The sequence below is a fragment of the Athene cunicularia genome, assembly GCF_003259725.1.
Source record: "Athene cunicularia isolate RWA chromosome 21 unlocalized genomic scaffold, athCun1 chr21_part1, whole genome shotgun sequence".
Classification (NCBI taxonomy): Eukaryota; Metazoa; Chordata; class Aves; order Strigiformes; family Strigidae; genus Athene; species Athene cunicularia.
The window spans coordinates 5,833,609-5,858,658 of NW_020799127.1; the positions used below are offsets into that span (position 1 = coordinate 5,833,609).

General features: G+C 45.3%; 2 protein-coding genes across 2 annotated transcripts; both read right to left on the reverse strand.

Moving 5' to 3' along the window:
• Positions 1-280: 280 nt before the first annotated feature.
• Positions 281-10,259, reverse strand: TNFRSF18 (TNF receptor superfamily member 18). Its single transcript, XM_026862762.1, has 7 exons — positions 10,144-10,259; positions 5,605-5,787; positions 3,271-3,405; positions 2,676-2,763; positions 2,095-2,183; positions 954-1,094; positions 281-672 (listed from the first exon to the last, which is right to left on the reverse strand). The coding sequence occupies exons 1-7, from the start codon at positions 10,172-10,174 to the stop codon at positions 524-526; spliced, it is 816 nt and encodes a 271-aa protein (XP_026718563.1). The 5' UTR covers positions 10,175-10,259; the 3' UTR covers positions 281-523.
• A 4,716-nt stretch (positions 10,260-14,975) lies between these two features.
• TNFRSF4 (TNF receptor superfamily member 4) lies at positions 14,976-24,507 on the reverse strand. Its single transcript, XM_026862614.1, has 7 exons — positions 23,631-24,507; positions 21,056-21,178; positions 20,602-20,703; positions 20,113-20,179; positions 19,359-19,588; positions 18,911-19,036; positions 14,976-18,206 (listed from the first exon to the last, which is right to left on the reverse strand). Exons 1-7 carry the CDS (start codon positions 23,770-23,772, stop codon positions 18,136-18,138), a joined length of 861 nt encoding a protein of 286 aa, XP_026718415.1. The 5' UTR covers positions 23,773-24,507; the 3' UTR covers positions 14,976-18,135.
• Between the last annotated feature and the right edge of the window lie 543 nt (positions 24,508-25,050).

The following is a 25,050-nucleotide window of genomic DNA, read 5'->3' on the forward strand; positions in this document are numbered from 1 at the left end:
TCAGAACACACCCTGGAAAGTGGGATGGCCGGCGAAAGCTGCGAGTGCCCTGTGGTGCTACCTATGTCCTGTAGTGCTGAAGGGACCGACGGCGGGACGCCAGCCTTCTGCACGCCCACCAACCCGTGGGAGCACCACAGAGACACGTGCAGAAGATTGCAAAGGGGAACAAGGACAAGAAGGGTCCCTGGTCCCAAACAAAGTTGAAAAGAGCATCAATTAAAAAAAATAACAAAAAACACAACCAAAAACAACCAACCAACCAAAAAGACCCCAACAACCCAGGAAACGCAACAATGCGGTGCAGCTGAACTGAATGCCAGCCCCACTCAGCAGTTTTTCTGTTTCTAAATGTTAGGTTTGTCGAGAAGAAACAAAGCAAAACTGCCCCCAAATCCATTCCTTATTGCTATGTACATAATGATGCTTGATGTGCCCAGTCACTTTTTTTTTTTCTTTTTTTTTTTTTTTTTTTGAAAAGCTCAGCTCCCCGTTCTCACAGCCCACTGCAATTTATCTGTGTTCATTGTAGACTCTGAGGGTGGAAATAGCAAGGCTTTTCTTCTGGTGTTTTGTCTCCATGTTCTTCTTCTGGAAACTGGCAGCTGTAAGTCTCTTCTCTCTGGTGTGACAGCTGTGCCACTGGCAGCCTAGGGAAGTTATGTTCCAGATCTGCAGTGAGAATAAGCAAAAGCACTGCACATACAAGAGGTCTTCACATGTGTCAGGCGGATGCCCGTTAATTTTACCAATACAGCCTCTCCCCGAGGAAAGGACGACGACACAGGTGATGCACTGCATCTCACTGAAACTACACAACCCGCCCAAAATCACAGAGTAAATCCGGATTCATTTGATTTATTCGACTTAATTCATTCCATTCTAACTCTGGGTCAAAGGACACACTGTTTGCTGCTGAAAAGCCACGCAGAAGCCCACAGAGGTGCACTTACCGTCAGCTGTGTGGTATTTGTCTTTCTTCAGTGACCATATGCAGAAATGCAAGAAGAAGGTCAGCAAGATGAGAACAAACACAGCCACTGCAGTAAGGATGGCCAGGATGGTGGTATATAGAGAGTCATTTGTAATAGGAGCTGCAATTAAAGATATTTAATAAAGATTAAGAAACCATGTGCCCAGACTGTTGTCAAAGAAAAGCCTGTTCTCCTAAGGCAATTTGGAGATTCATTTCATCTTTCTTGGGAATATAATTTTCCAAGGAAGACAGACCAATACAGGTGTTAACAATAAAACTGAGACTTTCCAAGTCAAGGGCGCAATAGATCAGTGCCTGCGGTAAAAAGTATTCATGCAAAAAAACCCCAAAACCATATTCCTGATCTCTTCATTGTTCAATGTCTCTCCCTCTTGCAGCTACCCCTTGTTCTATCGACTCTGGTTTGGGTTTTGCTTTTTTTGGGGGTATTGGGTTTCAATGTTTCCCTGAATTGAACTACAGCAAGGCAGATTTTCACCCTTTTGTCTCCCTCAGGTTAAAAGTAGCACCTGTTTGCAATTTGTCTGAGTAGAACTAACAATTTCTCTGAATGAAGAGCCCAGACCTGAAAGGCACCAATTCACTGTAGGAGCAAGGGTGGGGGGGGAAAGGCAGGAACAGTGCAGCTTGCTGTCTTCAGGATACTCAATACCTGCAAAGCCTTGTACCCACCTATTTCTATCTTAATTTAATCCACGACAAAACATGAGATTTCAATTCTGGGTGTTGTGGACTCGGCCAAGAGTTGTAAAGGAACTGGATGACAAACTAAATGATCGTCTCCCTAAGAAAATCTAGCAAAACAGCAAGAGCAGTTCAATGGGAAACTCTGATAATTTGTCGAATAAGCGTGCTCTACCCAAGGACAACTGTTGGGCTTTTCTCTACCTTTACTACTGACAGTGCTTTAATGGTAGAATCTTTGCCCAGGTCAATAATTCTACCTACATTAATATGGCAAGAAACACAACAGCAATTTTCAAAGCAAGTTTTCGCGATAGCAAGCTCTGGCTGATAACTATGCAGCACGTCACCAACTGAAGAAGTGTAGAGAAAAGTCATAGGCTCAGAGAAACAAAACCGTTGTGAGAAGGTACCTTGCTCCAAATCTTTGGCAGGCAGATCACATACTGCATCACGTGTACTGTTGCCTCGCTTGATTGTTATAAGCCCAGAACTTTCACAACTAAAAGAAGAACAAGAGTCACATTCAGAACGTCACTGCCTTTCCCTTCGTTCCTCCCTCACATTTCTCTTGACTCCCTTTCTTCCTTCCTTCCCTCCATCCTCTCCACAAATTGTTTCCTTTTTTTTTCCTCTTTCCAGCAGTGCAGGTAAAGTTATGGCTGTTCCCTGGATGGACAACACTACATCTCAGTTGTTTACGTGCACATTTTTTTTTTAGTCTCTGTTTTAAGTGATGCCCATGTTTGGAATAATTTTGCATCTTTTTGAGCTGGACTTGGAAGCAAGTTGAATACACTGCAGTTTGTCTTAAGTTCTGCTTTGAGACTATTTATAAAGCCAAATATAAAGCCATATATTGCTGAATTTAAGAAAAAAAAATCATCATTTATATCTCACCTTTGATTCGATTTTATTTTCTAGTTTAAGTATTAATCATTTGACAATTTTATTACGCATATTTCAAAGAAGGAAAGTATCAATAAATAAATACTTAGTCCAGTTACGGCACCAGCCATTCACAACGTCAGAATAGGTTCCTGTGGCACATGGTTTACATCTGAATGTGAAGTCTAAAATGCCTGCAAGAGAATGTGCGTTATTAGTGGTTGGTGCCCTCACTGAAAGGTGGGGATACGGCAGATCAGAGCACAGTGCATTCCCTCCAGCTCTGTCTGCATTATGAGTCACCCCCCTGGCAAAACACAAGCAGTTCTTGCCACTTTTGCATTTTGGGAAACGCACGGGCAGAGCCCTGACAGAAGAGATACAGAATAATCTGATGCGACAGCAGAGGGTGTGCAAAGTTAAGAAGCAACACAGATAAAAAAAATCTTCTACAGACAGCAGTAGCAGCTTGGAAGAAAAGTAATACTAAAAGTCCAAGCAGGGAAGTGAAAGTCTCAAATTTAGGAAAGGAAAAGTTATAAAATAGGGAAGAGAGGGTTTTAGTCACAGAAGCCACACTATAAATGCCATTTCTCTCTGCATCACAAGCCTTCACAAAAGCAGGTTATAATAAGTGAAGGGAACTGCTGCTCCGCCAGCCATTTATATTGAACTACAGTAATTTGCATTTCTTCAGTTACCAGACTTAACCAGCTCCTCGCCCGCTGCACAGTCAGGCAGTTTTTCGCAGTACAGACATGGACTATCGGTACAGCTGTACCCCTGACGACACCTGCAGTCATGGTCCCCCGTAGTATGACAGACACCCACGTCTCCTGACAAAAAGAAAGAAGTCAGACTTGCCTTTGTCAGAGGCTAGAAATTAACTTAACCAGTAGTCTTACTGGTGACACAGGTGAAATTGTTCCTTCCTGTGCTGTGGTGGAAAATATTGACACCAGGAAGATGTCACTCCCATGCATACTGGATAAAATTTGAAGTACTCGAATTCAGGTCTTTACAGCACAGTTATCTGAGCACTGCATGACTTACCCCTGTAACCTTTCTCTCTTATCTGGAATATCAGTGTAGGCTGTGGTAGGCAGAAGTAAGGCAGCAGGTTTGCTTTACTACACGGTGCAGATTTAGACCCCGTGGTGTGAGGAGGGCACTGCCAGACCCCAGAGAAGCACCAGACACTAACTAGCCATCCAGCCAGCTCTCAGGACACTGCCAGAGCTCTTCTCGTTAGGCTCAGCCCTGTTAGAGGAGGGATGCCAAAGAGATCCTTGGCCAGTGAAGCCCGAACTCCTTCTCTGTGTCCCTTCCTAGCAACAGCAGCTGCTTCCTACACTCTGTTGGCATACGTGGGTCTAAATCTATGCCCTAAACCCAGGACCATTCCTGCCCTCTGTCCTATTTCTAGAGGAGTTCTGTTGTGAACTTTGCTTGCACTCAAAAAATATCATCTCTAATCCCGAGAGGTTCCTGGGTTCACGAAAGCAAAGGACTGATCACACTGATCCCACCAGTAAGCAGGATCAAACAGTCCTTCAGGCAGCTGGAGAGCAGTTAGAGGAAAAGTGCTGTCCAACCAGGAAGCTGTAAAACCTTGAAGAAATAAGGGAAATACTGGCTAGTTCAACAGTGTGCTTAAAAACCCACAGTGAGTAGCAAAGATCAAGCAAAGATTATTTCCTGAGATCGGTGATGGAATATACAGGGTCACCAGAAACTGCCCACATCTTCCTCTGCCCACTGGCTTCCTCTCGCCGGCCTTCAGAACTTAATGCATCCTGGCAGCGACACCGAAACAGCTTGGGGATGCTTCTGTCTGTGTATCACCAGGGGGTGATTCTGGAGCTGATCCCACCAAGCAATGAGTCTCCTACCTCATGCTGAATAACTTTATCTCAGTGGGAAGGGAAATACCCTGGGGCGTCCGCACTGTTGAGGAGCTCTTCACCTATTTATTGCTCACTCCCACAAATGCCGTGTGTCCACTCACTCCTTCCATGGAACTCAGTGTTCTTCTTGTCAGTTGAGGCAGATATATTCAAGCTGCTACTAAGTGGGAGGCTGACTCCTACCTAGGCACTGAAAATGTAAATTTTCAGCTAATCTTATTGCTAACCTGCAGGTCAACAGCCCTACCTAGACAAGGCTGCCAGCAACCCTGTTCCGGGACAAACAGAAAAGGAAGGTGCATTCGTTGCTGTAGGTCATAGAAACAGCTTCATGTTCCCCACAGTCCAGCTCTGGCTACTGTTATGGACAGCACTGAATTAGAAAGAATAGTATGATTGTTCCTGGGACCATGGAAGAGGCCATTTGAATCACCTGTTCTGTCCTTTAGCCTAACAGGCACAGCAGTGTCACTCAGTCTTGCTCCACCTCTAGAGCCTTAACTTGACTTAAAATTACAGGCAAGTGAGAATCCATTACCATCTCATCACCATCCTAAGATCAGGTAAGGCTATAGGATAGAACAGGCTGTTGAAACTAATGAGAAGCACAAGTCGGTGGGATGGACGGACACGGAACGGCGGGATGGATGGATGGACACGGAATGGCGGGATGCTTCCTACTCCTTAGGAACACCAATTGCAAGGGTCAGCCTTACCGAGAGCATCACTCCCTGTATTCCCTCCATGGTCTGAATGGCACAAACTTTGAAATCATGTCTGAATGGAGCAAGGGCTCAGAATCAGTGTTAAGTGAACACCTCCCTTCCTTGGGAGCAAGACCAGCCTACAGAAACTTAACCTTCCCTTTCTCACTACAGAATAACACATATAAGCACGTAAAAACCTCAAAACATGCGTTAGCTCTGAAGTTTACAGCTAAGGCACATCATGAATTTAGTGGGCAGGAAGGAAGCCCTTGCTGTTTTGTTTTGCACATTGTTACTCAAGATCCATTTACATACACACACACACACACACGCGCGCGCAACTGTTCCCCACACTTGATCACCTGGTTGACATAAAACAATATTGACAAACAGCAAGATGACAGCCACATCATTCCCTTACCTGTGTTTGAGCTGCATTTGGGGCAACATTTCTTTTCACCTTTACCGATTATCCTCAGTTCACCACCCTGGCACTGTTTTGCCCAAGTCTGCTGTGTCCATTGCCACAGGCACACCACCAGCAGCAGGGAAGCCCGAATCTTGAGGTGACCAACTTTACTTGTCCGTCCAGTCATGTCTTGGGCTATACAACCCAAAAGCTCACTAGGGTGGGCTTGTATCAGGACTTTCTTTCTCCTGATACTGTGGGAAAGCACTGTGCTTTTTGTGGCTGCACTCTTCCTGTTTCTTTAAGGGCGGGGAAAAGATTTTTATTTGACATCATCAAGTTCTTAAAAAAGCGGGGCCAAGCACCAGTGACTCCATCAAGAGAGCAGCAGGTTAAAAGCAAGATGTAGCATCACATAATTTGATTTTCAAAGGATTTTGCAAGTTGATATACAATTAAAAATGAATGCAAATGAAATTATTGTGTGAACTTCAGCACTCTCAGGTTACTTCATTCTGACTTAGAGTCCCTAATGAATTTAGAAACCTTCAAGGATTTAACTATCAGATTGCAATGTAAAGTCCATCCAACCGCTGAGATTTTTTTGATTCTGATTCTGTTAATTGTTTTCAACTTCCTTCACTCTGGATCAGGAGACTCTTGAATTATTTTCCAGAGCCAATGTAATTCCATATGGATACCATGAAACCACAAGAAAGAATACTGTCTTCCCCACAGGCTGCAAGAATCAGCCCTGGGACCAACACTGAAAATAGCTGCAATGGGCAGTGTAGGGACACACAGAGCTCCTCTGACCCCTACCCCCATGGGATTTAGGTAACAAAATACAGCTGCTCGACAAAACTGTACACAGGCCCAGACACGCTGCCTGTAATCATCACCTGTTGCTGGGTTTCAATTCCTAAATGTCTCGCCTTATACAAAGGCATATGCAAACTTCCATCTCTGCTGTGTGTGCAGACAGCTTGCTTCCCCTCGCCTCTATTTCCACCGTACCCTGGGGTTTGCTTCTATCCTTGTAGCTTGTGGTTACTTTTATGTGTGCACAGCGAAGACGGTATTTAAAATCCAACCTCATTCTCAACTGAACAGATGAATTCTGATGCACAAAAAAATTTTAACGGGTTCTTTTCCACACCGTGTGTGACAAAAATAGGTCAAGGCAAGAGAGAGTCAGATCTGTGAAAAGATGAGCGTCTCCAGAAAATACCATGCCTACAGCTTTTGACACTTGCCCTGTTAATTCCTTAGTTTAATACACAGCCAGTCAAGACTGAATAAACTTCTCAGAGACACCATCACTCTGCCTTCAGCTTGTTCTACACCTTCTGCCCAAAGATTCATCTATGGATCTCAAAAAGGAGGTCAGTCAACACATTCTTCATACAATCACAGACTGGTTTGGGTTGGAAGGAACCTTAAAAATCATCCAATTCCACCCCTCTGCCCCGGGCAGGGCCACCTTCCACCAGCACAGGCTGCCCAAAGCCCCGTCCAACCTGGCCTTGAACCCTTCCAAGGAGGGGGCAGCCACAGCTGCTCTGGGCAGCCTGTGCCAGGGCCTCACCCCCCTCACAGGGAAGAATTTCTTCCTTCTATCTAATCTAAATCTCCCCTCTGTCAGTTTAAAACCATTACTTCTCATCCTATACCTGTAGTCCCTGATGACGAGTCCCTCCCCACTTTCCTGCAGCCCCTTTCAGCCCTGGGGGGCCGCTCTAAGGTCTCCCCGGAGCCTTCTCTGCTCCAGCTGAACCCCCCAGCTCTCCCAGCCTGTCCTCACAGGGGGGCTCCAGCCCCCCCAGCATCTTCATGGCCTCTTCTGGCCCCACTCGAGCAGGTCTATATCCTTCTGCTGTTGGTGCCCCAGAGCCGGACCCAGCCCTGCAGGGGGGTCTCACAGAGCGGAGCAGAGGGAGAGAATCCCCCCCTGGCCCTGCTGGCCACCCTGCTCTGGGTGCAGCCCAGCACACCAGTGGCTTTCTGGGCTGTGAGGGCACGTTCCCAGCTCACAGTCAGTTTTCCACCCCCTGACACCCCCAAGTCCTTCTCCTCAGGGCTGCTCTCCAGCCACTCCTCGCCCAGCTGGGGTTTGTGCTGGGGATTGCCCCGATCCAGGGCAGGACCTTGCCCTTGGCCTTGTTGCACTCCCTGAGGTTTGCACGTCCCCCCTCTCCAGCCTGCCCAGGTCCCTCTGGATGCCATCCCTTCCCTCAGCGTGTCCCCACCCCACACAGCTCCGTGTTGGTGGGGAACTCACTGAGGGTCCCTCGATCCCACTGCCCCTGTCCCCAGCAAAGCTGTTAAACAGCGCCGGTCCCAACCCTGACCCCTGAGGACGCTGCTCATCACTGCTCTGCACTTAGTCTTTGGTCTATTCAGGGATCTACCTCGGTTCCTGTCAAGGCTTGGAAACAATCAGGTTTGGTATGGTTTTAAAAACGTGTGCTGCAATACTTCTTGTACTCTTAAATGTGCTAGGTGAAACCTTTCTATCAAAAGCTGACATCCAGACTAGATGCAAGCAGGCAAAAGACGCAGGTCTCTGTCGTCACTTTTTCCCACATAATACCCCTAGAAGGCCAACTGTCATGTTTCAGAAACCAGAAGTCTCCTACTTTGTACTCCTGCCACACAGGAGATCCCCTGCTCTTCCCACACAGCACTGCTTCTCACACTTGCCACAGTCTGTACCACTCACGCTACTCTGGAAACACAGACACACTGCCTGCTGCAGCTGCCAACTGGCCACAGAGAGTCCCGGACACCACGGTGCTTGGGTTCAGCCCCCCAAGTCAGGATTCCTTTCACCAGCTCTTCCAAACAGCGTAACCACCACACCTGAGCAGCAAGGCAGGGACAGGGAAGGTCCGCAGGGTGCTGCCCTTGGCCAGAAAACCTGGTGCACTCAGCAGCGTACAAAACTTTGTCTCACCCTCTTCAGAACTTTGCAGAATGTTACGATGAAGTTCCCAGGCAAAACACTTGGGCACTGCAACAATATACCCGGCAGACCAATCCGTTATGACCATTTCTGAATTGCACACAAGCCCTGACCAACTGTGAGGATATTCTTATTATCCCTTATCCTTATATCTCCTACCCTTTGCCCTTTGCCCAGCACAGGCTGGTACAGCTGGGAAATGTGGCACCAGCAACTTTCAGAAGCTCCTCGAGATATACATAAAGTGATTGTGGACCAGAGGGGATACACCTTCCTATCAGCCCAACACTTTCCCTGGCTCTGCAAGTCTTCCTGAGTCTGTGAAAGAGGTACTAATTCTCAACATGAAGAAAGCAACAACAAAAGTCCCATGAAGGAAACCCAAATTTCTTGAAATAAAGATTTCTTCATCATCCCCGCAACACCTACCTTCGAGGTCAGGTGCTTCCAGTTTCATTAAAAGTGTGTAGGCTCCCTGCAAACCTCCTAACAATAGCTGGCAACACTGACAGAAACTGTGGGACACATCACAAATGGTCTTAGGAGTAACCCCGACAAATCATTCATTCATGAGGTGTGCAGAGAAAAATTAACAGGAATAGGAAGAGATGGGATCGGCTCTGCGTGCTGCTGTGAGACTTACCCAGGGGTGAAGCTCAGGCTCCCCAGAAACTCCCTAAGGCCTTGTTAGGTGTTACTTGTACCCTGGGCAGAGTCCCCTGTCATTACTGATGTGGAGCAGACAAGCCCTGTTAGGATCCCGGCAGTTGTTCTGATGCCAAAGCTGCAGACCTGAGGAGCCAAGAGTCATTCAGCCTCATTTTCCTAAGTTACACCTCAAGGTCATACCCCAGAATAACTGGCACACCAGTCACTGATAACTAATGCTGCTGATTAACCCACAGACAGAACTGCTACTTCCAGCAGCAGCTGGGATGGGTCATTTTATAACTAACAGAAAGACCTGAGTGGTAGAAGAGCAGGTCTCTAAGTTAGGCACCACACTTAGTCTCCCAATCCTTACTCTCTTCATCTCTAGAAGTACAGACTAGATCACAGCTACCAGAAGGGACAAGGACAGTGCAGTGGTTCCAGATGGAGGAACTGGCCATTCCCCTGAAACTCAAATACGGACATTAATAACTAGCACTGCCTAAATACAAAATATGAACGTTAATCAGACTTGTGCTCGGCATCATAGACACAGCAATAGAGAAGTGACCTCCAAAGGTCCCACTGAGACAAGCGGCAGGTGGTCCCCAAGGGAACCCGAAGCCTGGCAAAGGCTGCAGGCAGGCAGTTACCACATAACCTAATACCTGGTGCCTACCAGAATAGGAACTAATAATTTATTTCCTCCTTCTTTTCTTGAATGTTGTGGGGTTTTTTTCTGAATTCGTCTCTACATGTTTACATTCTTGTTCAAGCATTACGATACTGCCAGATGATGGAACATTTAGTCAGATCACAGACAACAGCTGTACATGCCAAGTCCAAATCTCTAGAGTCAGCAGTGATCTTTCAGAGACGACTATCTGGCTTTAAAATCTCTGGGGTTTTCTAAAGATTTCTAAAGATAACCTTACCTGTCTCTGATGTAAGGTAGTGACATTTCATCTGTCAATCCCTTTCTTGCTCAGTCCTGTACGTAAAGTCAATGCTGCCAGGTTCCATGCCTCATCTCACAGGGTTTCCAGCTCTCTCTGCACCTATTGATAGAACAAATGCCTATTTCACTCATCAATAAGCAATAGTTCTCCCCTCCTCATCACCTGCCCGGTGGGTTTATTCAGCAGCAGTTACATGATTAACTAGACAATATTTGAGTGAGACTTTTCAGAAATTAGGAATCCTTAGTGTCTTTATCTTCACACACAAGCAGAGGTTCTGTGGCCTGCAGAGTTCTTTCAATCCATGTGAGCTGTGTTTAAAATTATAATCCCAAGGGTTAAAAGGCTGTTGGAAGCAGTGTGGTCTTTGGGGTTGTCTAAGCACATATATCATGAAGTGCCTTCTCCTTTGCATGAAACAGGAAGACACAGCAGAGTCTCAAAGAGGCAAAGAGAAGAAGCTAGAGGCCAAGATGTTCAGAAATGCCTCAGGGTTCAAAGTTCCAGCTGCCACTGGAAAGAAGCATCCAAATGATGCTGCTGTTGTCCCCTTGAAGAGAGACTCTGCGAGGGCTTGTGCTGGAGTTTGAACCAAAGGGTCTTTTGCGGGCCAGGCTCTCATTCCTCGGTCTTGGATGAAGAGGTCTTAATCTTCAGCGACTGTCTCCAAGAAATGAACCTCAGTTCTGAGCGCGAGGCCCCGCCGTATCAGACCTGGAGAAGATGGGTTTCTTCTCCTTCCTTCAGCAAAGGGAGGGAGGCACTGAAACACGAGTGGCAAAAAGACCCCAAGCGCAGCAGCTCCCTTCCTGCCCCGACTCCACAGGACGGACTGTCCCAGCCACACCTGCCCATCCCCATACAGAGCTCAGGGCAAATTTAAGGCTGAAACATAAGCACACAGCGACGGAACAGAACAGACATTACAGATCTAATCCCTTCAGCCTCCTCTGTGCTACCGTGACCTGCACACATAACACTAGAAGGAGTGCTCAGGGGTGAGGTCTGAAGGAAGAACCAGTGGATTCTTCCACCCACTGAAGTGCCCCAATGTGGCAGCTTGTACCTCGGTCTTCAGGGCACACATGCCTCAGAGTATTTACAGAACTGGCTGCAAATTCTACTCTTGCCCACCTTAAGGATATCCAGCCACGAGCTGAACGTGACACACATCACCAGATGTCTCATTTTACAGTTTCCTTTTTGGCTGAGGCCACCGAAGCCACCAATTTGCTGAACTGCCCAAAGTAATAACCTTTTGGAAAGAAAAAAAAAAAAAAAAAAAGGAAACAAAAAAGAACGTAAGTACTCTTCTCAAACACATAATAAGTTCTTGCAAGTCCGGTGGCTTTACTGACACTCCTTGGACTTAACGTCATCAATGAGAGAATTGTTACCAGGGAAAGAATTTGGTTTCCTGACTGAAATTTTGCCGATTACCCATAATGCATGACCAAAGCAACTCTGCACTTGTCCTGCAAGTGAGAGGTTGTTCACATGAAACCTACATAATTTCTGAATGACTAACGATAGACCAATGTATAAACTGCCTCGTAAGCTCCATCTTGTAAGTTGTTTCCATCCCACTGTAGAAAACTGATTGCCAGCTACAGGATTCACATTCTATTGTTGAGAACTTGTCTATGCGCTTGGGAAACTGTCAGTCAGTCTTTACTTAGAGTGCACTTTACAATGCAGTGACAGCTACAAGAGATGTTCCTCGCTCAAGGTGACGTGACCTGCCACGCCAGGGAACCTGTGGCAGAGCAGCAGTTCTGATGGACTGCAGAAAGCGTGGAGGAACAGTCAGTGCTGGGGTGCAGGCGAGTGCTGCAGCAAGTGCATGGGGAGGCTGCTGTCAGAGGGGACACAGGGACTTCAGCTCCCCAGAATATCATCTGAGCAGTGACAGGCCACATTGTGCTGCCCAAAGGCTGTTTAACACCTTTGTTGGGGACATGGACAGGGGGATCAAGCACGTCCTCAGCAAGTTCCCCACTGACAAGGAGCTGTGTGAGGTGGGGACATGCTGAGGGAAGGGATGGCATCCAGAGGGACCTGGGCAGGCTGGAGAGGGGGGACGTGCAAACCTCAGGGAGTGCAACAAGGCCAAGGGCAAGGTCCTGCCCGTGGGTCAGGGCAATCCCCAGCACAAACCCCGGCTGGGCGAGGAGTGGCTGGAGAGCAGCCCTGAGGAGAAGGACTTGGGGGTGTCAGGGGGTGGAAAACTGACAGTGAGCCAGCAACGTGCCCTCGCAGCCCAGAAAGGCCCCAGTGTGTGCTGGGCTGCACCCAGAGCAGGGTGGGCAGCAGGGCCGGGGGGTATTCTCTCCCTTTGGGGCCCCCAACATCAGGACAGGGACCTGCTCGAGTGGGGCCAGAAGAGGCCACGAAGGTGCTCGGGGGGCTGGAGCACCCCCTGTGAGGACAGGCTGAGAGAGCTGGGGGGTTCAGCTGGAGAAGAGAAGGCTCCGGGGAGACCTTAGAGCGGCCCCCCAGGGCTGAAAGGGGCTGCAGGAAAGCAGGGAGGGGTTCTGCATCAGAGAAGAGGGATAGGACGAGGAAGAACGGGTTTAAACTGACAGAGGGGAGATTTAGATTAGATATGAGGAAGAAACTCTTCCCTGTGAGGGGGGTGAGGCCCTGGCACAGGCTGCCCAGAGAAGCTGTGGCTGCCCCCTCCCTGGAAGGGTTCAAGGCCAGGCTGGACAGGGCTTTGGGCAACCTGGGCTGGTGTAAGGTGGCCCTGCCGGTGGCGGGGGGGTGGTGGTGTTGAAGCTAGATGGTCTTTAAGGTCCCTTCCAACCCAAACTGTTATGTGATTCTATGACTGGGGTAAAAAAAAAAAAGCCTAAAGACAAATTTTCTGCAGCCTGAAACTAGAAGACAAAACTGTTGTGTTCCTTTCAGCTCTGTTGACCTTTAGGCCAGCCTTGTGATGCTGTAGTGACTAGGACTGGCCACCCTGGGGTTTTCCAGACCTTGGGGTATTTGCAGTGCCTAATGCCTGCCCTCTTTTGGCCCACAGGGAGAAGTGCTGCCCTGCAAGCCTGCCGCAGGTAAGGCAGGGGGCACAGGAGACAGTGTGGCAGCAGCATGGGTGATTCATGTAGTGCCACACGTGGGCTCCCGAGGTGAGTGAAATTCTCACCCCAAAACAATTAGAGCTTTGCAAAGAACCCTGGATCCTTCTTTCAAGCAGTGCTAAGGACCCTGCAGCACGCACTCATCAGAGCTCTGCCTGAGCCTACAGAACGAGTCTGGAGTCTCTTGGACCCTTCTCCGGGCTGTCTGCACGGCCTGGACCCCACAAGTGGTGGCTCCGTGCAGACAATCCCAGTGGCACAAAGGCCAGGAGCAATGTCACTGACATTTCGTGGAGGGAAACCAAACCACACCAAGGTAAAAACCACAAGTCCCTGACGTTACCCAGCTGTGTATTTCCTCTCCAGCTTAGCACCTGCCATGGTGTCTGTCAGCGGATGTGACCTTTCTTCAGTCTCTCATGGCAAACCTGAGTCACCGTGATGCACTTCTAAGTCACAGGAGAACGTGAAGAGAAAAATGCAGGAGATAAAGGATCTGGAGTAGCCACAGTAGCAGAAACTTGTCACGTATTTGCAGGGGAAAACCAAAAGACAGACAAAGGAGGAAGTGAACATAAAAAGCATAAACTTTCAGACCTGTTTCGTGGATTTAAAAAAAAAATTATATTAACTACTGAAATATGAAATACATGTGTTAACTGCCACATCTGCAGTCTGAAATGAGCATTCAAGAGCTGCAACACCCAGCGAATTTATATCGTTTTTTTTCCCAACACGGCTCCCAAATACCATCGGTTCTTGTCCTAATCCTTCTCCAAAACTGACGACATCAAAGGGATAAGCAAAACAAACATCCACTTGAATCAAACAGCCTTGTTAAAACTCCAGTCAACCACATGTGAGAGCCTCACATGTAAGAGAAAAATTATTGTGGATAGAAATCCCAAAGACAAGAGGAGTTGCTTTTTTGTTTTGATTTCCCTCCTGGGTTTTTTTTTTTTTTGTAGCAATCTGACCTACCCTTTGTCTGTGTCTAATTACAAACAATGTAAAGGGCTGGCCGTGTGGCCTGTAACTCACGGCTAGCGCAGCTGAAAAGAAGTTAAATTATGCAGGAAAAAAATGGCATTATTCTCACCCAGAAAGATACTACAGGAATTACGAGTCAGTTTTACAAACGATTCTTAAAACAATCAAGAGACCAAATTTTAGTGATAACATTCCTGCAGACAGTTTTGTATGTGCTTAAGTGACTTCCACAATCGGGGCTCTATGGCAACCAAGATGCATTTAATTTACAAATCAGAGGGGTTCACTGAGTACTCTGACTGCCAATACAGTTCACGCTAAAACCAGTTAGCATTTGTTTGCGGAATAAGAGAACTGACACCTCAGCTTACTGCGTTACGCTGGAAAAAATTTCCAGTACAGCCCTATCTTCATCAGCTTAGATGAAGCTGCACAACTTAGACTGTGTCTCGCTCAAGTGCCCGAAAAAGGGGAAATCTGAATGGTTGCAAAACAGGAACTTCCTCTGTCACACAGGCCCGTTCCTTTGAGAAGGGAAAGTTTTGTTTCTGGCATGTAGGAACACAAGCGTGGGCAGAAGGCAGCACCAATTTGTTCAAGATTCTCTGCCTATTTTTAACTACTTTCTGCCATTTTAGGGAGGATTGGAACAAAAAAAAAAAAAAATCCAAGTAAGATTTTCACAGAAGAGTGACGAGAGTGAACATGGCAACTAAAACAAAAATTGTTACTCCTTTATTTAGAGTGAAATACCTAATTAGTTTATTTAAACTGACAATCTACCAACACCCAAATCCTCCAAAAAAAAATCAAATCGTAAATGCCTCCAACCCTATCAAATGTTATTAGGGTTTAACTCTTCTAATGGGATTATGTGTCTGGGCACAGTATATCCAAGGAGGCGCAGCTCAGACTGGCTCCCAGGTATGCATTAGCACAAAAGGCAGCAATTCCAGCCCCTGAGGGCTTGCTGTTACAGGCCTTCAGCCACACGCATGCTGAATCTTCAATTTTCTAAGTGGAAATGCAACTTGAACCTCAGCTACCCTACCTCTGCTGTGCACTTCCAGGACTGACATCAGTTCCTTCTTCAGCCAGAGAGAACCCCATGCCCTAGTTTGCAGGAAATCTCCCCATCAGGAGGCTGTGGGAAGGCACAAGAGCACAGTGCAGTCAGTGATCTTCCTGTGCAGCTGAGCCAGAGGGCAGAAAACAAGTGAGATTCGTGGAAACAGCTGATGAGCCCACGCCACAGAGGAGCTCTGCTGCCACAGCAGCACTTCTGTCAAGCCAACAGCTCATCTGTTCCTGCGGGCTTTCATCATGTAACCCACAACCTCAGACAGCTCACTAGCTATCTGCACCTTGCTCAGTTACATGGAAACGGGGTACTTTCTCTCAAGCACAGTCTACAAACTCGATAAGCATCATTTCTGAGAATTTGTTGGGTGTTCCCTGGAATCCATCTCTCAGATTGATCCGGTGCACTTTGTCATCCAGCTCACTGCAAGATGACAGCATTTAGGTCACGCACACTAACTTCACTACAGGGGCTCTGTGTTTTTGAAGGGGCTGAGCAGTCACATCTTGAACGTTCCAGCAACTCGCAGGGCAGAACTGCTGCCAGGCCAGATGTACAGAGAAAAACACTACACAGAGCTTTCTCATGTCACAGAGAAAGCCAGGGGCAAGGCAGCACATGAACGCAAAGCCTGCTAAAACCACTGGATCGACCATTTGGTGATCCTGCTTTCTCTAAGAATTATACACACAAGGGAATAACTGCCCATTTGTACTCTCCAATCATACACATCATACATGTGCATCTAGCTGCTACCACAATTTATTTCAAAAAGTCACTATCACACTTCGTATACAATACAAATATTTATATACATTGTATATGCACTTCAAAATAGGAAATTATTGCCAAGTACACCATATGTATAACATATAAAAAAATTATGTTTAAAAACATGTTCCTAGACACCAATTGTATTCTTGAATACATTTCCTGTTGCATATTTTGGCATATGCTTTGGTACTGCATATATAAAACACTTATCTCTAATGAGCTATCTACCAAGGAGCTGTATTTGAAGTGAAAAAAACACTTCTGTATTATATAACTTTCAATTTTACTTCCTGAACTTTTACACCGAGGTATTTAATTTACACCAAAAGCTATTCACAATAACAATTCCGGTTTCTCTCAGACACTTTAGATTTTGAACTCCCCATCTAAAATTTGAATGCTTTCCCAAAACTCCAGACCGATTAACTTCCGGAAAAAAACATCACAGAAGTAAAATTCATCTCACATAGTGTACAGGCAAAGAACCAAGTATTTTAACAGCGTATAGACCACACCAAGAACACTTCTTCAGTTCCGAACACAGGTTCCACTGACAGCATGCACAAGGTGATCATCCAGACGGAAGGTCAGGGCATGGTTTAGGCATCTATCCACTCTTACATCAGCTTTGCACCTCTTTGCTCACATGCAACCCTCGAAGGCCCAGATCACCAGCACTGCGTTAAGAATTCCACTCTTGCCTCTTATCAAAGGACATCCAAGGTGTTAACTCTTTTCTGAACCATCACAAAAATTACCATTCATCAGCAGAAAAACTCTAGAAGTCCATGTACGTGCTCCTAAAGACATAAACAGGCTTTCCCCAAACACAGAACACTCTCTAGAACCAAACTTGCTTGCGGGTTTCTCCCTCCATCCACAGCAAGCAATCAAGTGCCATAAAAGTGGTTTAAGCTAAAGAATTTTACTGTGGAGAAATCCAAGCTTGACTGAAGCAGCCTTGCTGATGACTGGCACACCAGGGTATTTGGCAGAATGTCCAAGAGGAAGCACACACGTCGGCTGCACAGGGCTCATAGATCAAACATCAGTTATACACGGCAACTTCTACAGTTAACAGTGCAGACAAGTGGTACTCAACTTTGTTTTTAAAACTGTTTTCCACTAATAATGTTCCAGTCAGAAACTACCATTCCCTTTGCCTTCTGACAATCCACATATTCTACTTTCCACTCACATGAAGATCCCCGTTGGATTTCCAAACACTTGGAGATCTGAAGCTACCCGATGATCATGAGTAATTCCATTTGTTGGCCTGACAACAAGGGTACTTACTGCTCAAGACATTAACATTACATTTTCTCAAGGGGTATGTTTGAAGAAATACAGAAAAGAGAGAATTGGCATCTCTCAACAGTCAGCTAGCACCAGAATTTCAGTGCTGTTGTGGAGCATGGCCAGCACGAGTTACCAGCAATGACAACTACCTCTGGAGGCACAGCTGACATATGCCACTCCACATGATTAAGAAGAATTAACTTGAAAAAATGGAAGCACTAAGGCAGTTGCCTAGGTTCATCAGGGGAGATTCTCCACCTAAAGTGAGGAGAGTTCATTTGAGAACTAGACTGAAACACCTGGAGGTACATAAACTGAGGGAGACATGCTCTGCTTTGCATCTCAGAATTGTAAGACAAGACATAAACTCAGTCATAAAGCAGGTCTGGATTTCCCTGTTTTTCTGCCTGCTCAATGATCAGCTCTGACAGCTTCAAAAACACTTTCTTCAGTCCAAAGACATCACTACATACAGAACTGGCTAGAAACGCACAGAGGACTATATCATGTTAGTTCTGGCAACACAGGATCTGCCTAAGAGAAAGAATCACACAATTCCACCGAGAACAGCTACTCCCCTGGGTCCTAATGCCAAAGGGGCTGCTGAACGAGACTCAACGGAACTGAAGTGCAATTAAACAGTCACACACACCCACACACAGCGCCACGGAATGCTGCCACATTACTTGTTGCAATCAATCAGCTCAAAAATGCAGGGAACAGTAACGTAATGTGGAGTCAGCTTTTGATGAGGCTGGAATTGGAGTCAATATGTTCTTCCTGGATAGGCTTTCGGCAGCTCCTTTCTCCTGAAAGACAGATAATAATCATAATAAAAATACTGTACAGAGTAGAAGAGGCAGGAAAGCTAGGGACTTTTCTAGTTTCATGGATGACTAGGCACCTATGAGTGACATTTGGGATGGTGCTTGTCTTTCCAGCCAGTGCTAGGAAACACCAAGTGTAGGGATCGCTCTAAGAATGGAACATGAAGCAGCTGTGGGCTGACCCAAGGGCCAGGCTGCCACTTCATTCTGAATACAGAGTTCAGCTCTTCTCAGTCAAACCTTTTCTATGTTTGCAGGAGACATGTCCAAACAGTTCACTTCTATATCAGCAAAATGTTCACAATATACTCTTTAAAGACTGTTGATCCTCAACCCTCTCTGGACTGAATAGAACTCCCTGCACAAAACCATTACATCCTTTTTGCAGCGACTAAGGGGGAAGAAAGCTTCAAGGAAGTTAAAAATCAGAGGAAGAGAGAGAGAAAAATCCTTCTGCATGGCAATAAGCAGGGCAGGCTGTGCTCTGTAAGAATGCTAACTCCAGACACTATGACCTCCAGTGCATCTGGGCTAAACAGAAGACCAACCACTGGTATCAACAGCAGATGACACTGTGCTACTTAGCCAGGTAGACTTGGTTATGATTGAAACAATTATCAAAGTTCAAATATGAGGCCCTGATTATTCTCTTTCCTATACATTTTTCCCATTAAAAAGAAACTCACCCTGATGGTTGTTTCTATAAGGCCTCTTCTTGGTCTCTTTTTTGGCTGCTTGGATAATCAACAGGAGGATGGACATTCCGCTCACCATAAGCAATATCAGACAAATAAGGATAAGTGATAAAGACCCTGGAACAAAAAAAAAAAAAAAAAAAAAAAGAGTACACTAAAAGAGATTCATGGTTCTAGTTAGAGTTTCCATGGCTTTACAGCTTCCAAAGAGGGAACCCTAGAACTCCAGAAGCACCCCTGAACCACAAAGACTAAAAGTCCCAGCTGCCAGACTGGCAAGAAAACTGGAATCCTGTGTGTCTCACTGAAAAAACTGTAAAATGCAGGTATGGCTTCTGAGCAGAAGCATGACTTCACTTCCAGTGAAATCAGTTTCAGGTGAAAATCCCTGACCAGCTCTAGTAAACAGAGACTAGACTCGGCCATCCCCTCTCCTTACCCCAGTTGGTCTCTGTGAGGCTGTTCTTATCCAGGCAAATGGAAGGAACCACACTGGGTCTGGGTGGTGAGAACACTGCGGTCGATGTATTATTCTTGTGGTCAGTGGTGGAAAGATTCAAAGCAGGTGTTGCACTCTGAGAGACAGCTGGCTGCGTGACATGGTTGCTGCAAACAGCATCATATGTTTTTGTCCCTGGTCGAAGAGTATTCTTCCCAAGAACGCTGCAGCTAGAGATGTAAAAAAAATTAAGTGTAGTTTTTCCAAACAGTAATGACTTTACAAGTGATCTCCATGGAACGAGTGAGTGAATATTACAATCCTTGTTTTATCAATACAAACTCAGGCTTCACCCTTCCCAGGTTCTACATGGGATATGTAGAGGATATGTGAAGAACATCTAAGCTAATCAGTTATTATTGGAAAAAAAAACCCCCGACATTCTATTTTTCTTAGCATCTGTACATATAACAGCCTTGAAGCACAGCTGCATTTAGAAAGGGAACCTTTTGCTACAGAAACAAAACATCAGACCTTTAAAAAAAAAAAAAAAGGCTGAGAATACTGTTGTTGCAGCAGGTGAAGAGAGAAAGGACAAAAGACAGACGTATGCTTCAAATCAGCACCACAGACTGTTCGAGGCTCCTGAGAGTCATCAGGAACACTGATTCACTGCACCATGATTTGGGCATCAACTGCTACAGAAGTAAACCCAAAATGTTGCTCTGCACATGTTTGGATCTGTGATACATACTTGGTCCAAGGTTGACAGTTTTCATTTCCCCCTGTGGAGTAAGACCCTTCAGGACACGGTAAGCATGCTGGAAAAAAAGAAAAGGGGCAGAACTTAAGTTCAGTTAGTAACATATTTGTATGACAGCTACACAGTAATTACACTGATAGCATATATAAAGTAGCCTAGCTTATAGAACAGACCCAACAAAACCCACATAGCTTCTAAAAACCATAGTTACTGGGTCACAAGTAACACCCATGCTCAGTGGTTCATTTTAGTCTGCAGCTAGCAAGGTTTCCAGTTTGTTCTACTGGCTAATCATGGGTATTAACACGGAGAGCATTAAGATTTCTGGCAGCTTGGGAATCACGGAGCAACAGTTTGTACTGCTGTAACACCTGTGTGGAGACATCAGTGAGACGACAACAGGTTTCACACTAGAAATAACAACGCTCTCCTCTGAGGTGGAGGCAGGTGTTTGGAGAGTCTGACATATCACTAACTCACCACTTCCCAGCGTGTATCTGATATCTGGCATGTAACCTGCAACACACATGCAAACTCTGTCAGAGGTCTTCTCGCACTTCTTCACTTCCACGCTCCCCTTTCCTAGCAACAACAGAATAAATGGCAAGTGAGAGACAAGAAGAAAAAAAACCAAAAAACTACTCAGTGCCTATCTGCTGTGTGTAGAAATAACTGCAGAGAACAGTCTATGAACAATTCTGAAGACACCAGTTTTCAGGCAGTACAAGCCTGCTTCCCTTTGACTGCTCTACCACCAGTACCCACCAGGAGATATCAGCCACTGAAATACCAACTCAGCCTTGGGACCTGGTCACATCTCAAGTGACAGGCTTTATGACATCAGCCTCTGAGGAGCGTGCAAAGATAAGAAAGCATACAAAGACTGATGGCCTCACATTTGTATCAAGAAATGGCCACTCCACAGCTGACTTACTAGTGTTGCAGATGGTACAACTCTTGCAGAAGCTGTGGTTGTGCTCGCTACTAAAGTATTCATCTTGACAGGGAGCACAGACTGTGTCTGTTCTTGCAGTGCAACGGCTTCTCATTCTTTCACCTAAAACAAAGACCACACAGAAGGAGGAACTGATGTTATCGGAAGGAAACTCTCTTCATTTTCATGCATTAGAATGAAAGAGTGCCCAGAAAGCGACAGTTCCACTTACAGCTCTGGCTGAAAACATTCAGCAGATTTAGAGACACCAGAATCTCTAGAAGTTTTGACTGCTGCACTGTAAATTAAGTAGCTCTAACGGGTTAGCAAGGGCCTGACGACTTGCTGAGAGTTGAGGCAATGCCTCAAATGATTCTCACAGGGGATTCCAAATATTACTTCTCCAGACCACCTTTTCATATGCTTTGGACATCACAGTTTGCAGCCAACATCAATTAGGAAAAAAAAAAAAAAAGCAGGTTTTTAGCACAGCAAGAGGTCTAATCTCCAGTGTAATACAATGGCTTTATGACAGATCTTGCCTCCCCTTATGAGATAAATCATGCAATTCAACCCAAAGTAATCAGGTACAAGAGATGCCAAATATCTGCTCAGGTTTGCAGAAAATTCGTTAGTGAAGCAGTCAAGAAGAAACATCCGTAGTATCTTTCTGCTGGCATTCTGAGAGCCCATCAGGCATGAAAGAACACGGTTGTATTTTGATATGCATCTGTATTGCACCCAGCGAAGAGGTTACTAGGTGCATTTCATAAACAGCGAGAGACAGCACAAGACGCAAGGCAGGCATCCGATGCTTTTCCACACAGTACGTCTGTATCACATGCTGCATCTAGAGACAAGTTCAGAATGCCTGCGTGCACACACTCCAACCTGGACGATGCCCACCGCTTACACACCTTACGATGAGAAGCTCTGTGAGCAAAGCAACTTGCCCACGCTGAAACAGCAGTGATTAACCGTGGATTTTTGGAAAGTCAGACACGTTCCTTCTACCTCGTTAGCTTTTCTCCACATACCACAGGCTGCAGGACTATAGACAGCTTTAATGAGTCGGGTTTTACAGCTGAGCTTAAATACGTCCTTATTCTCACAGACTGTTTCTTTCATTTCGGTTCCCCATTTTCCCGTTCTGTAGGTGAACAATGAGCGTCAAGTCTCTTGCTCACTGTGGTTTTCTCTGTATTTTATTGAGTGGCAAAATACAGGAGATTTTTAGTGACCACATTAAATGTAATAAACTTCTATATTTTTAGGATCTACACAATCAGGAAGAGACTATGAAGAAACATTTCCCCCCAACGGCGGCAGATGTGCTAACAACACAAAAAAAAAAATGCTAGAAGTTCTTTCCGCTTAAGAAGGAACAAAAAAATTTTACAGAGATAAAGGATGATCTGTATCTGCACACAAGTATGCTTTCCTTTACACTGAGTTCACAAACACTCAGATTTAAACAGTTTTGAGAATAATGCAATAATAAACTGCCTCAAGTCTTAAAGGTTGAATTTATTCCAGTTAGCATCTTTGAAGATACTGCTACTGCATCAGTTCAAACCATATCCATTTTATGTAGCACTTAATTATGGGAAGAGAACTAAACTATTCTGAAGGATGCACAGAAAACCGTACACAAGATTTTAAGTTGCAACTGCATTTACATGATCTACACTCCCTTTAGGCACATACACATACCCTTCTTTCAGTACAGGCAGTAGTGACTGTACTAAAAATCACTCTACTAAAAATCACTTCTGTTAAGGGGCAATCCCCCTGAACAGCAATATTACCTGTTAATTGTTAGCACGCTTCATCACTGTCATTTCTACAATGAAATCCCAACTATCAAAGTATTTGAAGTTTGACATTTTGCATTTGTGCTTCTCAATACTGCACTGGCTTCAGAGATACTCAGATTGTGGAAAGAAACCCACATCTATGCATGCAAACCCCAGAATTCAGACTCATTCAGCTTCTGCAATAAGAAAGTTGGAAACAAATACACTTCATACCAAGTTATGCTTTGCTAATCTCTGTCTATGAATCAAGCGTATCTGTTTTCCTTAAAAAAAACCCACTGAGTCTTAAGTAGTATAAGCACTGCTATAAAAGAAAGCTTAAGAAAACATCTTTAGCAATAGAATTAAACCCCTAAAGTTTTCCATGATTATTATGCAAGGTTTCTGAGCTTCTTTATGCGATAGGAAAAGAACAGCAATATAAATGCTACCATCTTTTCTCAGCTAATACTCCCACAATGAAAATGCACCAGACCGACACATTAAGGAAGCTGAGCCACACAAAAGAAGTTAAAGAACATGTGGCTCCCCCAAAGAGGAAGATTCCTAAATTTAGTATGATATAGCAATAATCTTTGTCAGCCTAGACTGAAATGAAAGTCTCCTTAAAATAATTTTTCCCCGTGTTATGCCTCCTACATGTCAATGGTATTTCCATCAAGCTGTTTTCTACCACGTGTGGGTTATTAACTGGTAGATATTACATCGAGCAAGTATAAACAACGTCCAGTGAAAATGGATCCAGTGAAAATACTTACCGGGGGCACAGTCCTTGCAGCATCTTTCACCAAAAGGATATTCATGTTCTTTGCATTTCAATTTCAAGCAATGGCTAACAGTGACTGCCAGCAGCAAGAACAAAACAGTAGAAAAATGCAAGTCAAAACCTACAGCTACCATAATGCAGCCCTACTGTTCCAGCAAAATTTTGAAAGTGGCAAACTTTTGGAGAAGTGATTCTAAATTGCTGATGGCCCGAGCAAATTCATATGTCAGTTGCTGGGAAATTCCCAGTATGTGCTCCACGCCCCCATCCTTCTTCCCACACCCCATAAAACTATTTTCTGCCGTTCACAACTAAAATATTCACAGGTAGAAAGACAGCATGCTGAATAGCATTATGAAAAGATTTCTATTTGTAGCCTTAAAACAGAGTGCCTCCGGCCAGGTACATATCTCTCTCCGTAGTATTAAAGCACAGGCGCTGAATGCCAGAACTAGAGGAGATGATCCTTGTTACTGCGAAGAGGAATATTAAAGCAATACACCTGAAAACCTTTATAGATGAAAGCCATAGTAAAATGAAACATAGCCCACACAGGCTTGCTCCTTAAAAGGTGAAGTACAGATTCTCTCCCCTTGGTCTCACGGTAACTGCAGACCCGTGACTTTTATTGCTGCATAAAACCCCAACATTGTTAATACTTTCCTCTTCTGAGGAAGAGTGTGGAATCACAAATCCTCAGTCATCCTGATATTGCCCTCAGGAGCTAGCAACAGCTACAAATGAGAAGCGTTCGCAGTCTCCATTTCAACTCTTTAATATCGGACTCCCTGCATTGCCACTGAAGAAGAGGAAGCTCCTGACACCACGATAAAGATTTTGTGTTAGGTCTCCCATCTGCCCCCATGCAAAAAAAAAAAAAAAAAAAGGGATGCAATATTCACGTACCAGCTACTTTTGATGCCTGTTTTATCTCACAGAAGCATGTTAACTCTGGAATCCAAGCCCCCAGAAAGGCTTCTCCATCCAGCTGTGCACACCAGCCACAACAGGCCAGCAACGGAGGAGGCTGGCTAGCACGCTGGCACTGCAGTCCTGCCCTCCCATCACACAGGCACGCAGAGTAAAGAGATCCCACTGGGAATGAGGGGGTTAACTTTCCAGGCTCACTATCAGAATTTTACTAATTTGATCTCACTAGGATCTAAATGTTAGGTCTCCCAGTTCTAAGAGACTTGAGCGACTCTTATGCAAAGGCCCAAGTAAATTAAGACATCCTACGGTAATTAAAGATGCTTTATTTAGTTTAGTTAAAAACCAGAGCCAGACTTCCCAGACAAAGCAGATCTACAGGCAATTTACATCTAAATGCAAAGGAGATTTTGAGTGGAACAGAAGTACATCTGGAATCCCAACTGCCTGCAGTATTTGGGAGGACTGAAGAGCAGTATCGT

Bases quoted from the DNA above. Each gene is read 5' to 3' on its own strand.
- TNFRSF18 (XM_026862762.1), bottom strand. From the start codon at position 10,174: ATGAAATGTCACTACCTTACATCAGAGACAG. The intron at 2,764-3,270 runs GTAACTGAAGAA...ATTCTCTTGCAG, and splicing joins CGAGGAGCTGGTTAAGTCTG to GCATTTTAGACTTCACATTC. The intron at 1,095-2,094 runs GTACCTTCTCAC...CTTTAATTGCAG, and splicing joins TGCCAAAGATTTGGAGCAAG to CTCCTATTACAAATGACTCT.
- TNFRSF4 (XM_026862614.1), bottom strand. From the start codon at position 23,772: ATGGTAGCTGTAGGTTTTGACTTGCATTTTTCTACTGTTTTGTTCTTG. The intron at 20,180-20,601 runs GTGAGTTAGTGA...CTTTTTTTCCAG, and splicing joins CAGATACACGCTGGGAAGTG to CATGCTTACCGTGTCCTGAA. The intron at 19,589-20,112 runs GTATGTATCACA...TTACATCTCTAG, and splicing joins AACTGTCAACCTTGGACCAA to CTGCAGCGTTCTTGGGAAGA.